We start from the raw sequence: 17,161 nt of genomic DNA on the forward strand, positions 1-17,161 counted from the left end.
TCTGACCCTTCTGCCGTTTCTTGCATACACTGTCGTCCACCATTAGAGGAAACGACTAGCATTCAGCTTAAGAGAACTTTGCCACTTTATGGAAAATACGACAGGTAAAACTGGCTTCCATATACCTAGAAGTAGCACGAAGATTCAAAGATAGCTTATGCGGGTGGTTTAAGGAGAAAAAAAAAACGGCATCTCTGCTGCAGAAAAATCTGTCCTCGTCCAGGTGTTATGATCCTATTATTACCGCAGTATTTATGTGGTAAAGAGGACAAAAAAAAAGGGGCCGATATGATGCGCCTAACACAGATACCTCTTACAGCAACGGTGCTCTGCACGTCCTTGCTTTATACTTCAGCTGCTATGCGCGCTTGAAAGCTAAAAAGGTGTTTCCCTAGGAGTGGACGGTGCAGTGCACGTTGTGACTAGCCGTGCCTCCGAACTTTATGATTCCACTGCGCCAGTGAGATGAATAAATTGTATAAGCATCGCGCGCTTTCTTCCTTGTGTTGCTCCGTGCTGTCTTCAAGTTAGTTAACGCCATGTATTCACGATACTATCATATTGCACACGTGTGCATGTTGAATTTCCGCGAGCTTCCCTGTACATAGGACAACAACAACAGCGCGCGCACGCTCACACACACACACACACACACACACACACACACACACACACACACACACACACACACACACACACACACACACACACACACACACACACACACACGCACACACACGCACGCACACGCACACGCACACACACGCACGCACACACGCACACGCACGCACGCACACACGCACACGCACGCACACGCACGCACGCACACGCACGCACACGCACGCACGCACGCACGCACGCAAGATTTCCAGACTTCAACAATAACTCTTTATTCTCCTGTCCGATGAAAAAAACAACTTGTCAATAAATAGCATTGTATATGAAGGTCAAAAGTTTCCTTCTGAATTTATGTCGACCTCAAATGGATGGTGGAGGACGTTGCATCAGTTTGTGACACGCAATGTACTTCAGCCTCTCCTATGACATGGCTCACTTTCTTAAAGAAAAAGCTAACTGTCGATGGCCAGTCGTAGATACAGCCAAAGTGAATTGCTTTGAGCGTATTTGTATGGTACAGCGATTCAATTTTCACAGTTACGTCTTGTTGATATGCGGTATTTAATGGAACAAAGGGTGGAAATGGCCAGTGTTACGTCTTTATGCTGCGTGTCAAAAAAAAAAAATATGGGGTTTTACGTGCCAAAACCACTTTCTGATTATGAGGCACGCCGTAGTGGAGGACTCCGGAAATTTCGACCACCTGGGGTTCTTTAACGTGCACCTAAATCTAAGTACACGGGTGTTTTCGCATTTCGCCCCCATCGAAATGCGGCCGCCGTTGCCGGGATTCGATCCCGCGACCTCGTGCTCAGCAGCCTAACACCATAGCCACTGAGCAACCGCGGCGGGTGCGTGTCGAAAATCTGTGTTATTAGTAATATAGGGTAAACGTGAAATATTTGGCCTTTCACGTATATGGTGAATAAAGGGAAGATCAGACATCCACCCTTTCGTAGCAATTGCTACAAAGAAAACCCATACGGGTTCCTCGAAAGAAAAGCCTCAGGGTTGAAGAAAAATTCGTCCTGGTCCGGGACTCGAACCCGGGACCACTGCCTTTCCGGGGCAGCCGCTCTACCATCTGAGCTAACCAGGCGGCTAGCAGATGGCAGGGCGAAGTCGAATTTGTCGACAACACGAAGCAAAGGCAAGGGTTTGACGTAGTAATTCTGCGGAAACCCGCAAGGTGGAGAGAAGTAATGAATAAAGGGTAAATCAGACATCCACCCTTTCGTAGCAATTCCTACAAAGGAAACCCATACGGGTTCCTCGATGAACGCGTATGGGTTTCCTTTGTAGCAATTGCTACGAAAGGGTGGATATCTGATTTTCCCTTTATTCATTACTTTTCTCCACCTTGCGGTTTTCCGCAGAACTACTACGTATATGGTATAATCTAGCTTGATTTCATTAATGCCCCTCTTGAAAAAATAATAACAAGGAGTGTAAATAGAAACTAAATCGCATGCATTTGCAAACAATCGCGTTATTCGACCTTTAGTTAAAGTAAAAGTAGTATGACTATGACGTAAATCAGCGTTGCCAAGGTGGTTGAGGTATTGAAGTTCCATGGCCCGCGAGGGTCCACGTAATTATAGTGTTTTCGAGGTGTCAATTTGGCACACGCTCGCGCTCGCAGACACAGCCTGCGTTTTTATCGACGCGAAATAGCGCCAAATCGACGCCCGAGTTCGAAGTTGGATGTGGAAAGCTGTTGTGAAATGAAGTAGAGAGGAGAAGCACACGTTTCAACGCATAGCAGTTGAAGAAAGGGTCGTTTTATCACGAGACTCACACTACATCCAGGATAGTACACAGGTCGTTTTCATTCACTAGAAGCATAAGCAAAGCAAGGGAGAGAAAAGTAAATCACGCGTAATAGCAAATAAAGTGCACTAGACTAACGCTACGTCGGGCAGCCTTTGCTGGTGGTATTCGCTATGTTTACTTGCCAACTATTTACGGAGTTGTTTCGCAGCATTCGGATTAACTGGCTACCTTGAAACAGCGTATGTAGATTTCGTTCTAGAATAACTGAAAATTTCAAGTGAATACTGAATGGGACGAGTCAAACAATATAATTTCAGTTTTCTTGGCAATAGAATATACACAGTGAATGCCATCGCAAAGGTTCCCGTTTACCCGCAGCGTTACCAAATGAAACAAAAATGACAGGTGGCTTGTGACTCCCAATGTGGCGAACTCGTTCTCGTTGTCCAACTGAAAAGACGCGAATTTAAACACTGCGCACTCTTCTTCTTTTTTGCACAACAAATATGGTGGCACGAGTATACCGCCTCGCATACCGCGTAGCAGAGAAGAATACGAATCCCGCTAACACAAAGCAAACTTCAGGTGACAGTGAAAAATTAAGCGTCGTGGAGGCGGCAAATTGTGGTCATTTCTACAGCGACGCTTCCGCACTGTGTACAAAATGCGTGTCAGAGAAAACATAGCAGTGGGCTATTGTACTCGAGAACACAGTTCCTCTGATATCCGTTCGCTTTTGACAGCAGCCGAGATGGTATCGTTAACAGACTTTTGTATCGTCCTGTCGCCTTTGCACGCCAGATCATGCACGTGAGAAGAAGTAAACGCAACACAAAAGCACAACTGTCAGCGAACGACCCCGAGACAGCAGAATGAGGGCACATCAGACCAAAAAGGGGAACAGGCCAGGGGAGCACCGTCTTGCTGCCTCAGCAGCACACGCACGGAGTTCATTGATATCACCGGGACGAAACACGCACACAAACAGCACCACACTGTCAACTGAAACGCTGGCGTATCTCCAGTGACACAACAGACACCGACACTGTGAAGACGAGTGAACCCACTGGAAAAAGTGAGTGAAAATGCGATCGGTTTATTTGTTCTTCTTTCTTACTTTTTTTCCCGTTCCTTTTCAACCTCTCCGCTACGTGTTTCACGATCTCGCAGCCGGATACAATGAGCAAACGTCCTGTTATATACTTTTCTTTCTTTATTTATTAGTTGTCTGTCGGGAGAACGGCAGGACAATACAGGTACCTTTCTTTTCTTCTTTGGAGCAAAGAAAAGAAAGACACACGACTCTGGGGATGGGTGATACAAGCGTCGCGCGAACAGCGACGACAATAAATAACACGTTTTTAAATTTCTACACAGTCACAACAGTAAAGAGTATATCACCCTGAACACACGATGCACGCCCGACACATCCGAGTTGCGCACCCGATCACATCGGGCTTTTGTATACCACGCTACAACACGGGGGTGTTTGGCTGACTTCTCAGAAGACAGCACTCACCTTGATAAAGAAAATGGCAGGTAACGCAGTCCCTGCTTTTTTCACACACACGCTATATATATATATATATATGTATATATATATATATATATATATATATATATATATATGTATATATATATATATATATATGTATATATATAGTTTCCTCCCTGCGGTCGTTCTCTCGAGGTCACTAAAGCATGATTCCGCGCCGTTTGGGGATTCACGGCTTAGAGGGCCTCACAGAAAGAACCCCTTCTCTCACTCTACGGCTGTGAGAGCGTTCGTCAACGAGAGACCACGTGGTAACACATGCACAGGGATGACAGCAGCCATGTGCGCAAGAGGAATGCTCATTTGGTGAATATTCCCTTAGCCCGGCGGACTAAACACTGGCCTCATCGGCGTCCCCGCAGCAAGGTAACGGGTTCGGCACAATGTAGAATGTTTGTCTTTTAGAAATGGTTTTAGGCGAACAATATTGGACGCGGACAACAGAATAACAGACACGGACAGGCGCACTCCGTCTTTTATTCTGTTGTCCACGTCTTATTTTTTGCCCCTGAAACCATTTCTAAAAGCCATGTACCAATTAGCCCGGCAGCAGACGGTACTATACAGTGTTTGTCAAAAGTTTAGAAGCCGTCCGTGAGTGACAAGAGCTGTCGCCGGATCTTGTCTACGTGGCAGGTGCTCTGGATTTGTGGGGCGTGAAGAAATACATTTCCACCTCAGTCTTTGTGGTTGTGAAACAATGCGGAAGTTCTGCAGGGACTCCATTACGCCGAATACGATCGGTGCGTGTGCGTGGGCAGTGGCTCCAAAACTTTTGACAAAAGCTGTACTCATTGTAGCCGCAGGTAGCAAAGCTTAACAAGCACCGAGTGCATTCAACAAGCGCAACAACGCGGTTACAACCACAACAATGAAAATTTGTTGTGGTAACCAGAGTATTTTAAGACATAGAAGTGCAAAGCCCACTGTGCATAATGGGCCGCGGCGATGCTGGCACTCATTATACACAGTGTAATTACTGCAGCCGGTCACTTTCAGTTTCTTTTGTTATAAATTGCATGCTTGCAAGCAGCAACGCTACCAAAAACAACGATTTCTCAGTCACTTAAGCAACAACATAATTTTTATTAAACTGGATGCACTAATTATCTTAGAAACAATACAAGGCTACTCCTATTGAAGAACAAATTCAAAACTGCCAAAGACACCCACTGCAGCTTTGCAACATCCACATGCGATATGAAAAAGTATTTCTCTTAAACTTTGCTAGGCAAACTGCAGGCTCCGACATTTGGTAGAGGAGATATGAGGAAACATGCAGTAAAATACATTGCACAGAAAGCGAGTGTCGACCGTTCAAGCTATGATGAAGGAGTAAACGCGGCGATGAGACATAGACAACCGGCGGAAAACTACAAGAGACAACGGCAAATGACCCCAAGCACAAATGGAGCAATGAACGGACGCCAGTGTTCTCAAATGAAATGCCATTCGAACACCAAGTCGCAATTTGCTCAGCGCTTCGTTTGATGCGATATTCTGGAGGTACATCGTGAGTCGTTCCACGCACAATGAAAAAAAAAAAAAAACGGATTCGCAACTCATTAGAGAGAACACAACTTTAGAATGCACCGGAGAGTAGCCTCTACAGCCGACAGTTCATGTTACAGTCATTGTTTGCATTTTGCGTGCTTATATTCGTGAGAGTTCGCTTTCAACCTGTTTCAGAATTAACACTATGGAAGCTTACATTTCCTTCAGTGAATTATGCACTGCAATGTTTGCCGCGTAAAGTGCATGAAGCCAACGTCGGAGCGACCGTCGCATGGGCGTGGAGTTATTGTTGTAATACTTTAGTTACACCAAGTGAATATACAACCCTGTACCAGTTGTTTCCCACGCGTTCTGATCATAAATGTGTGAAAATCAGCTGGGGGATTAATATATTAAGGTGACAAGTTGGAGCTCCCGCAACAGCTTTGACTTGTGCTGACCCTCTCGTGACTAAGGGAGTTCACCAATACTAGATAATCTTGAAAGTAAAGATAAATAAACAAAACAGGAAGTAAAGATTTTTGTACGCCGTAAAATGAAGTGAAAAAAGATGCGACGCTTCTGGTTGAAGAAAATCCCAAACGTCTCTCTCTCTTCTTCAACGACATGAATGCCATCTTAGAATGCGATAAACTAATCGGCGGTGTAGGAAGTGTGATCTGTGCTTGGTAATTAAAAATGGGCCAATACACAGGAAAGGCTTAATGTGCAGCAAACGAACATTATTTGCACCCATTTTTGAGGACATAACCTGAAAGACCTACCTGTAAAGCCATGGTAGGTAAAACTCTTATACAACAGTGATCACATTAAGTTGGATTTCATATAGTAATTACTAATCATGTAAACATATATGGACATCACAAAGGAAAAAGAGATGCGGGCTAGCAGCTGTTTTCTAAAAGAGGCATCGCACGCATAGATTACAAGATATGCCAGCAAATATAAAGAGATAGATGGTTCGATACCACGGATCCCCAAAAAACTATAGTAGACGGGTATAAATGGTATAATGGGCGCCGTTAGGCATACTGCCGTTTTTCTGCCGCCAACAGGAGTCAGACTGATGCCGCCAGATTCCCACGCACCCAGGCGCACCTCGAATGCTAATTCATCGGTAACTTGGGGAAGCTGAAAGTGCCGGAATTGTACCTCCAGTTCTTTCTACCTTAAATTGAACGTTGTTATTTGTCTCTGTCTTTGTTTTTCCCAGATGTAGAGCTAATAGAGATGGCGCCGCAGAGGTCTAAGTACAAGAAAAACGCTATGTAAAAAAATTGTTAGAACAATAAAAGCAACCGTTCATGGCCGAAAGATATTAATGTAGAGCTAATGTATAGCAGTAAAAATATAGACTAGCTGAAACAAGGATGCAAAGAAACAAAATCAGACAAGGAATAATTTGCGGCAGGCCGGGCCTAACTGGCGCCATGGTAGGTTGGAAGCTGCATGCTTCGAGCTACAAATTCTCTATCGTTAATTAAAAAAAAATTCCGGTGTTTCGTGTGCCAAAATAGTAGAGGCGCTCATTTAATTTTAACCACGCGGGTTTCTTTAACGTGCATCCAATGCACGGTGTACAAACGTTTTTTGCATCGGAGTGCAAAACGGCCGCTATACCGCTTGGAGTGAGGCCGCCGCGGCTGGGAGCGAATCCGCGACCACGAGCTCAGCAGGGCAACGCCATAGTGGCTCAGCGGACGCGGCGAGTGCTGGCACGAAGTTTAACCATCTAAAGTTGGGTTTCAGAATCTTCATCAGTCTTTAGTCACGCTTTTCAATTTTCACTGTTACGAGCTACGCAAGCTTTAAATATGCAAATCGCGAGCGGCGGGAAAGAAACCCATCAGCAAAGAGTGCGTTTTACTCAAAGCTCAGCTTGAAGGAAAACTTAATTCCTGCGCTACTTCAGCCAGAGTTATGGAGAATATACGACTCATAGAAACGTGGAGATTATACACGCAAATCCGTCTCATCTTCACGCAGGCCCAACGAACGCAACAAAAAAGAAAACGACGCGAACGATGCTGGGATATAAGAACAGGACCTTCTTGCGAAATTGTGTTATATGGTTTGTGTCCCACAGAGAGAAATTTACGATGCGCTCGAAACATCACATATTTTTTTTGTCTTTATTTGATGGTGGAAGTGCCTACTTGCGTTTGCAAGCAAGTGACCATCTTTACATCAAAGTTTAAACCACAGTAAGGTCAGAGTAATGTATACGTGAATGCAGAGCAACCATTTCCACGTATTGTGGCGAAGCATTGGTTCACATAGTATACCAGCTTTGCATACATTTGCATAAAGCAGCTCTATAGAAACGCTGATTTTTTAATACTTTAGAATGTTCCCTTATATGGGACAGGTAATACCACGCCGTACGATAAGGGAACCAATAAAGCATATTCATTTGAGAAAACGATCATAAACAGTAAATAATGCACCCGCTGCCATTTTCTTGTATGCACAACTACAATGACGGTATCGAACTCGTTGATTTACCCTTACTTTTGGAACCTTGCAGGGCAAACGAAAACTGGCGATGTTAGTAAAATGGCATCATTCATCTTCTCTAGAATGTGCACGTTACTTTGCGCCTCCATAAAAGAGAAAAAAAAAGAAAGGAGAACAATTTTTATCGCCTGCTACACTTGTCAGATACTCCATGATGGCGACGCGGTCCAGCTCCGCATGCCTTTTCAGCAAACGCAGATTATCGAAAGATACCAGTACATGCACAACTTTTGCTTACATGAAAGCTTAGCGAAACAGAGAGAGGAATTGCAGCTCATGAAATGAAATTGGGCTACGCGAACGTTGCACGGCCTACGCGGAAGCGACTACGGATTGCCATAAAATGGAGAAACACATCGGAAGGACTGCGGGAGATTAGACATATTTGAGGTAGTTGCATGGTAGCTATGAAAGCCTGTGACTTGAGGAAAAGCAGGCTTTGCGGACTCCTAGACAGGTCGACCCGCGCTCCACTCGCGTTGGAACTTAACTTGTAACGCTGTTCCCCCGAGCTACATTATACTAGAGCAAAGCGACAGCCAGGTAAGAATGCGGTTGTGCTACGCTTAAGAAAATTGAGACTATAGGAGAAGCCGTACGCAATGCCATTTTCCCCCAAGCATTCACCATGCCTATCTTAAGATAAGGACGGGAAGCAAGAACAAGGCAAGCTTGCTCAAACGAGCTACGCGCATTCTCGTGCCGGATCTGTTGGTCGAAGCTGCGTATTTATTGTCAAGAATGATTTCGGTGAAAACTCCACTCACAACGCACCAAGTCATCCTTTGTGGACTGCAGTGACCGCAGCAATGCCCGCGATGCGAAACTTGTTAAAAAATAGCAAAGAAAACGTTACTAACACCATGCAACAGTGTGGAAGCCAGAGATGTCATGACGGGGTCCACACCTCGCTCGTAAGAGAGGTTCTTAATCAGTGGACGTCTTGGCTATCGCATCGTTGGCCATTGTCGATGGACCAGCGTTACTATGCGGGCGGCTGTTGTTTGTAAGTACACGGGCGTTATCGAAAATAGGTCAGCGAGGAGCCGGCTATACAGCAATCAATAGGAGTGTGCGAATAGTGATATTTGAGACTGGATCGACAAAGAATCGGATACGAATCGAACCGTGCCTGAAGCGAATCGAATCAAACAGTTTTCGAATAATTTTCGCATAACCAACAGCCATATTGTCACAATTAACACCATACCATGTTCACATCATAGTATTCCTAAAGTTAACAAGTTTCTGTCATTAGATAGTACGCGTTGAATCGTTCTTATTCTAAACACAAATGTAACATTATGAGCCAACAAGTAGTTTCTTCGCATGTACAGGATTCTTCAGAGAGTGGCAATGATCAATCTATAACCTGTAAAACATGGTTATCTAGGCGAAGCAGCCTGCTCGTTCTCATTTTTATGTCTATACTATGACCAGGGGGGTGAAAATTCACCTTACTTTTGTTCCAGTTTCACGTTGAGTTGGACGCAGTTGACGTTTAGAAATATTCGAAAAGTATTCGAAAAAATGTTCGCATTTACGAATACTGACTGTTCGATTCGAAGACCGAGTCGAATAGGATACTATTCGATTCGTTATTCGAAACATTCAAATTTCCGCACACCCCTAGATATCACTAATACTAATCCTTGCGGCATAGAAACATGAAAAAAAAAACAAGGCACAAAGGAACAGACGCTAAATAAACGAGGTGCGTACTGCAATGCCAGGTTAAAAGCGGGCACCAACGTCTATGTGCCATGGCCAGTCGTTAACCTCTCTTACATATGAGTGTGACAGTGTGGCTTTAGATCAAACGTGGGTAAAATTATATTAGTTGATATAATGAGGCAGAAATATAGTTCGACAGGTAACACAATGCCTAGTAAAGATAACAGGTGGTCTACTTAGTTCAATGGGCGCCAAGGCAAGGGAGAGCTGCAGAGGGCTGCAGAGCATTAGATCGAGTGACGACCACAGGAAATCCCCTTCAAGGTGTGCGGATGAGTTGGGCTAACGCTTGACAATCGAAGAACACCGTCTAGCTTACGTCAGCTGTGGTTTCCCTAACGATGTGCGTTATTAGTGAGACAAATTGTAGTTCGTTTGAGCATGCGAGCCCGTGCAACTTTGGTGTCGCTTCAAGTTATCAGCTCACAAAACATGGCTTTTAGTTTTGACCTCGTTTGCCGATTGCTCAAAACCTTTATGCCTTTGTTGTACTGTATTCAAGGTGCGTCCTTCGGGTATTCTGCAAAATTTCTACGCAAAAGTCAAAGTGCTTTGTCACATCAAATACACACGCACACATGCGACGCCTCCTTCAGAGCATGGGGATGAGCGGGTGCGCCGTTTGCCAGCGGTACAGCTTCATATTGACCGAGAACACTGACAAGTGTACAACGCTGGGAGCAACGAGGAGGGTTCTATAAAACATCTTTATGAAAGCTCAAACATAGCGTTGAGAAGAAAGTTTCTGGAAACGAGAAAAAAAAGAAGTGCCCATATTGGGTTACAATTTTACCCAGCAGATTTATGTGATGCGACCATGAAATTACTGGTCAGCGTTGCGCTCAGTGTGCTTATATTAAAGGTGTGGACCACTGCCGTTATCTGCAGTTATCGGCGCGCTTATGACTACGACATAGGTGTCATGGAGGATTATAAGGTTTTCGCTATCTTTGCGATATCCCGTAGAAGTCCTTGTTTAAAGCTTCGGGCCACGCAGAAAGACTGAAGATGCATGTAATTTTCTGGAGTCACAGTGTCGGGCACCATTATATCTACCAAAACGACGTTGAGTCGCACGCACAGTTTTATCTCTTTGTTAGGTATCGCGATGAAAAGAATACAGGGATGTAATTTCACGCAAAAACTTTTTTTTTTTTAACCGGGCTTTGCGGAGCAGTTTTCACTCGTTCTGTTTGGACATGTATGCGCGTTTAAGTTGCACAAAGCAAGAAACGACGTCTGACCGCTGTTGGGCATGAAATATTTCTTTTCCAACATAAATTTCAATATCGGCTCGTGATATACTTGCCCAGAGTGATGCACCTGCCCAGAGTAAGCAATTCAACTGTATTTTAGGTTGCAGTACTGTGGTTGTTGCTACTGTTACTTTTATACTGTTACTGTTATACTGTACTGGCATACACCTGCTGTAGATTTCAAAAACAGTATTTTTGCAATGTATACCATTCTTGAAGCTTTGTGCAGTGACTGAGAATTAATGCGCTTTGAACCTAATAACAGAAGAGTAGCGGCTTTTCAAAACTGGAACAGTAAAACAGTCACTCGGCTCCACTTGGTTTATTTCCGCTCAAAAACAACTCTTTTTTTGTAAATTTCTGTTGCCGATGAACGTTTGAAGGCCATAAAGTAGGCAGAGAGGGAGGTACAAAAGCTAGAGAAAAAGTGGGGGGGTCGGCAAAACGAGCGTCCACTTTGCTACGCCTGCACGGAGGCTAAGGGAAAGGGGAATATATAGAGAGAGGGCGGGTGTGTACACTGCGCGTACGCAAGAAGATGGTTCGCAGTACTAATGAACGCTCGCTTACAGACTGGCGCAAAAAAAAAAAGAACAGTGGCGATTTAACATAAAGGGGACAGAAATCGTAAGCATTATGTCGCACCTGTTTACACTCCTGGATCCATGACTTGAATCGCGTTTACACTGCAAAAGTGTTGTTCGGGAGCTCGCTCGACTTGCGACCGCCCTCTTCGAGGAGCGAAGTGAATCTCACGGTGGTCTGGAGCAGACCACCGTCTGTCAGTTGGACTATATATATATATATCCTTGGCGGCTGTGTTTGTTGGCAACTTATGATATGACTAAAAAAAAGTAGGCCCTCAGTTTCCTTTCTTCTCGCTTATATATATATATATATATATATATATAAATTGATGGGAAATAAAGTGGATGAAAGAAACAACTGGCCGCAGGTGGGGCACGCGTGCGTGCGATGCTATTGCCAATTGCAACGCACGCGTGATGAGAAGACGTGGGCTCGTGCCCCACCTGCTGCCAGTGGTTTTTTCATCCACTATTTTTTCCAGTAATGTATCATTGTTTTAATTAAATTAAGGAGTACAAGCAATTTCCCCTATGCTGCCCTTGGTGCCTTTGTTGGCTTCTTATGACTCCATATATATATATATATATATATGTGGATGCTCTTTTAGGTTCTCCCATCCCCTCTCTGCCACGTGAGCAGCTTCACTCACATACACTTCTTTACACTTTGACCCACCTAATGCTCACACATTAAAAAAAAAAAACATACGCAAAAGAGCGCACTTAGCAGAGAATGATTTTCACTCGAGTTCAATAGCAGTGCATTGAGTTTCGTCGCACACTTTACCTTTTCATTTCTAGACACGAAGTTAATCTTAGATACATAATATTTGTCGAGCTCACCATTCCCTAGCGCTCATGATCGCAAACAGCGTACTCAGACCGTGGTCCACAAGCAGATTGCCAGAAAGGGTTTTTGCAACACTGAAGCACTTCAATACGAAACATGACTGGATAGAGCCTTATTCTTTATTTGAGACGAACGCGCTTTGAGAAGTGCGACGGGTCTGTGTACATGGTCAAAACGCGCCCATTACCTCTATCAGCAGGGACATTAAGTGAATTAACGGACCCTTATAACGACACGCGACAACGCTTTTTAAGGCGTAAATGATTCTACAAGCTGCAAGCAAACAGTTGTTTAGCGCTTAACAGGTTAGATGGCCTCACAGTTTCTCAATGTGCCCATCAATTCTTCCCCGATTATGTTTTTTTCTTTGCTTCCTATTTGTTGTGAAGCTGACAGGAAATGAAGTAGCCGAGGCACACAGTACCTGAACGGCTCGACAGTTGACAACTTGCAACGAAATAGAACTAAGAGAGGACAAATGTCACGGTAGGTAACTATAAAGGCAATCCTCCGCCAAATACGCAAAATGTTATGGTTTTAATTTCCGTGCATTAACCAAGCAGTGTCGTAGTTTCGCAGAACAAGCATTGTTGCAACATCTTTGACTCAATATTACGGTCCACGGCGCAAAGCCTTCGCTACGGCAACTTGACAACAATTTTTTTCATCAGTCTGTGGCGCAGGTCTATAGCATGGCTTAATGACTTCATGCGTTACGTTGCTGATGAGGCTTGACGGAGTACTGCCGCACATTCGACATTGTAAACGCGCTAGGTACGGTTTCGCAGAGCCCGTGTAACGGGCGCATACGCAACCACGGGAAACGCTATTGCTTTTGCCTTCTTTTCAGTACTTATGGGCGCCTGCCACGCTCGCCCGACCGAGAAAAATTGTGCTTACCGATTGGAGTTAACGCCCAAAAGCACAGACGGACTATGGGAGATTCTTTATTCGACGGCTGCTGATCATTTTGACTACCTGGGGTTCTTTGACGTAAACCCAAAGCTCGCGGTACAAGTGCTTTTCTGCTAACAGCACTTAGAGCAAATGGGCGGATCATGCTCCCATAGTTCGTCACGCTGTGGCTCACGCGGCGTGAAGCGAAAAAAAAAGGGACCTTATCTGATAGTGCGTATACATTTGCTATATATATTTTTTATTTGGGGCATAACTGGCGAAAACAATACTGTAATTGCAGCTGCCGTTTGGATTAGAGCTAACGGTATAACGTACCTAACGTTATACGCAAATGCTTTAAGATTCTGATAACAATCGTGTCATAACAAGCCATAACAAAATAGAGCTAGTCGCCTGTTTCCGGTTGAAGGCAAATTTAATAGAATCAAGGCGTAGTAAAACACCGTACATGCGATATAAAACTAAGCCTAATGACTTTCCACATAAAGGATTTGACAAACGCAGAGAGAAGAAAAGGTAGAAAAATGAAAATACATAATTGCGAGAGTATATTCCTGGAACGCACATGCAATCGCACTATAGTGGTTTGCGGGACAAGAGACTGATTGATATAGGCAAAGGAAAGACAGGGAGGTTTATCAGCGTATGTTTGGCTACTGTATTGGGGAAAGGGGAAAAGCGATGAGTAATGTCCATACCACAGCACAAAACAGTCACTAACAAGGCATACTGGTGGTTATGAGGCGTATACGCACGATGAAATGCAGTGGTTCTGGTATGGACTAACAGCAGAGTGAGGCATTTGAATGTTGCGTGAAGGAAAGAGCTAGCGACGGTGCGATAACTACTGACTCAAACAGACACTTTCGTTCGGAGTGCGCGCACACACACACACACACACACACACACACACACACACACACACACACACACACACACACACACACACACACACACACACACACACACACACACACACACACACACACACACACACACACGAAATTTGATTCTTTTTAACTTTGATAATACATTCATTTTAGGTTGCTAGCACATGTGTTAAATACGCGCACTATTCGCAGTGGCTTCTTAGGACTAATTTCTTTCTTTTTTAAAAATCAAACCTTCGCCACGACGTTTCAACAAGCAGCAACATTTCAGAACGATCTAAATTATATGTCGTTATAGCACACGCCTTTTGCAAGCACTGAAACAAAAAGTACAAAGGAAACATGGGGTTTATGCGAATGGTATATGCATACGCCGTATAATTAGGTTTGATGACCTCAAGAACCATGCGCGGCGTCAGGTGGTAAAAAGCATTTGCTCAGAAAATTCTAAATAACAGAACAAGAACCCGGCATTTCAATGGTTCGCGAATGCCTTAGCACTTGTGTTCTCGTACCGCTGAAAGTGAGCCCAATATTATGAGCGTTGCCGACTGAAGAAAACGAACAGCGAAACCGTTATTTCATCAGGATGATGGCAGCCCCACCTTCTGTGCACACTTGGTAGTTTCCAAACACATTCTATGGTCGGAAACCCACCCTGATTTTAGGGAAGTAATGTGCTTATATTGGAGGAAATGCGGAAGCTTCTACCCCATAATAATTCTTTTCTTTTTGCGGTCGACGTCGAAAATTCGAACACTGTTGAACAAGAACCATCGCTTTTAGAGCACATAATTTGCGTGCACAAATTTTCATAGCACGAAATTATTGCCCGTGCTGCTCCTACGTCTAACTCCTCGCATCGTCATTCGTATATGAGCTGCTGCGGTGCTCCAAATGAAACGAATCAACACCCTGATTTCGCAGTCCGTTTAATGCGTACCGTGCATTCCGTGGGGTTTGTTACGTGGGGGCACATTATTGAACATCTTCGGGAAACGCTCGAAAAAATGCATTACATTTTCCTTATGAGTAACGGACATCAATGAAACAGGAAGTTCACACAGCGACACCATTAGCACAACAGCCGAGCCGACACATCAGCACAACAGCTTCTCGCGCCCGTGGCTTGTTCACGATCGCCGCCATTCGCCGACTCTGGCGTACGCCACGAACGGACACCGCCATAACCCGCATGTACAGAGACCGGCCGGTGTATACCTTGCCGCACAATGGTGTTTCTCCACCTTGCCACTGGTAAGTACTTATGACATCAGAACGCAGGTGGGAGGTAAGGAACAGGCAACTTAGACAGCGCCAAAAAGATTTGCAAGAAAGTATGATAATTTAATAGTTTTGCTTCCCTTATTCTGCTTTTTGTTCTCGCTATGCGCAGCCGACGCCAGCCACGGCGTCTTTCCTGTCTCAAGCAAGAATGAGGTTGGAACATCCTTTCCTGACGTCGTCAGCGCTGTGGCCTGCGTCGTCAAATTCCGACGTCGCAGGACCTCTGCTTCAGGTCGGTTCGGCCATTCTTATATTCCCTCGGATCTATCTGCCGCAAAGCAGCCCCATGGGAGTAAAGTGCAACGAGAGCGACGAAACTAGCGATTGAATAATAAAGAAGACAAAGAAAAGAAAACGGGGGGGATTGATTCGGACAGGTGCCCGACGCAGTGGCGGATCAGAACCCCCCCCCTCTCCCCCCCTCGTGTTCGCGCGTTAAAGGCGAGCGCTTCGTGCGCGTCCGAGCAGTGTTTAGCGGTAGGGGGTGTTCGCCGCGGACTCAGATGGCGTGCGCCGCCGCACTGGCGTGCGGGCCGAGCCGGGCCGACCGGGCCGGCGGCAGCATTCGTCACACGTCCGAGCCACAGCCCCTGAACTTTGCCGGACCGGCGCCGGTCAGGTTTCCTGCGCTCATGGTCTCAGTGAGCGTGTGCAGCGGGACGGCCGTGGCGGTCCCGTTGAACGTGACCCGAGTGTCGGCGTACGGCTCCGAGCACGAGTAGCGCGTGGCCGCCATGTGCTGACGCAGCTGCGCGGTCTCCTTGTCGCTGAAGGCCAGGCAACAGAACACACGCTTGAAGCCCTCGCGGAACCTGCAGGAACGCAAAGGCTCGGTCAGGTCTGCCCCGCGGATGGCCATCTCTCTCTATCAGGCATCAGCCGTCCCTGTTCGAGTAGACGGGGCACTGTACCACTTTTCAGTCCACATACCCCGAGGAACACGTGTCATACGCGAAAGAACAAAACGATTTAGTCACCTCACAGGGGTGACGACCGCTTCTATTTACTTAGAAAGTTATCCTCCGATACATTTTTGTCGCTGGTACGTCCCTTAAGCGTTATACCAGGCAGATTTTCCCGCTAGGTCGCCTTGCCTTTCACCCGAAGCTGCCGAGTAAAGGTTTACGAGTGGTGACACGTCCTAGAATAGCCGGCATTTCTTCAATCAAATACTTCGTTGTACAAACAATCACGCCCACAAGCCGAAATGAAAGAAAACACACGGCTCTTTGTGATGCTGCCTGGTTTTTCAGGGACTGAATTATGCAGCGAGCTTTACGTTCGACGAAACATTTTGTTCTACAGCTGCTGCGAATCAACCTTGTAACAATCTAGCGCTATCACGGATACCTCTATTTTTAAGTACAGGTGTGAGGAAAGCATTGGACAATTGAAATGGCACTGCTGGACATGATTCTCGAGAACAGGCTAAAATGGTTGGGCTGAGAAAATAATGTCAGAAAAAAAAGAAAGAAAAGGAAACGGATACACAGAATGAAGAAAAATAGTGCAAACAAGTCGATTTTCTTTTTTATACTGTGTGTCGTCTTTTAGGCAAAAAGACGGCCACAGGCATGCAGACACGTCAATAAGCGGACGGGTGCATCTCCGCGTACGCACGACTCGGGGCTTCTCGGTAAGCGTTGAAACCTTCTTTCTTT

The 17,161-nt window shown here is 45.2% G+C and overlaps 1 protein-coding gene and 1 non-coding gene across 13 annotated transcripts in view; both read right to left on the bottom strand.

The window, feature by feature from the left end:
* Window positions 1-1,642: 1,642 nt before the first annotated feature.
* On the bottom strand, window positions 1,643-1,717 carry TRNAS-GGA (transfer RNA serine (anticodon GGA)). The gene has a single exon. It is a non-coding gene; the product is annotated as a tRNA-Ser (tRNA).
* A 3,672-nt stretch (window positions 1,718-5,389) lies between these two features.
* LOC139049454 (tachykinin-like peptides receptor 99D) overlaps window positions 5,390-17,161 on the bottom strand; it is an 880,050-nt gene continuing 868,278 nt past the window's right edge. For all 12 annotated transcript variants that reach the window (XM_070524895.1, XM_070524903.1, XM_070524896.1 and 9 more), the window contains one exon: window positions 5,390-16,312. In XM_070524895.1, coding sequence (XP_070380996.1) covers window positions 16,069-16,312 — 244 coding nt within the window. In that variant the 3' untranslated portion in view covers window positions 5,390-16,068. The remainder of the gene's footprint in view (window positions 16,313-17,161) is intronic.

The sequence above is a fragment of the Dermacentor albipictus genome, chromosome 1 (assembly GCF_038994185.2).
Source record: "Dermacentor albipictus isolate Rhodes 1998 colony chromosome 1, USDA_Dalb.pri_finalv2, whole genome shotgun sequence".
In the NCBI taxonomy this organism is placed as follows: Eukaryota; Metazoa; Arthropoda; class Arachnida; order Ixodida; family Ixodidae; genus Dermacentor; species Dermacentor albipictus.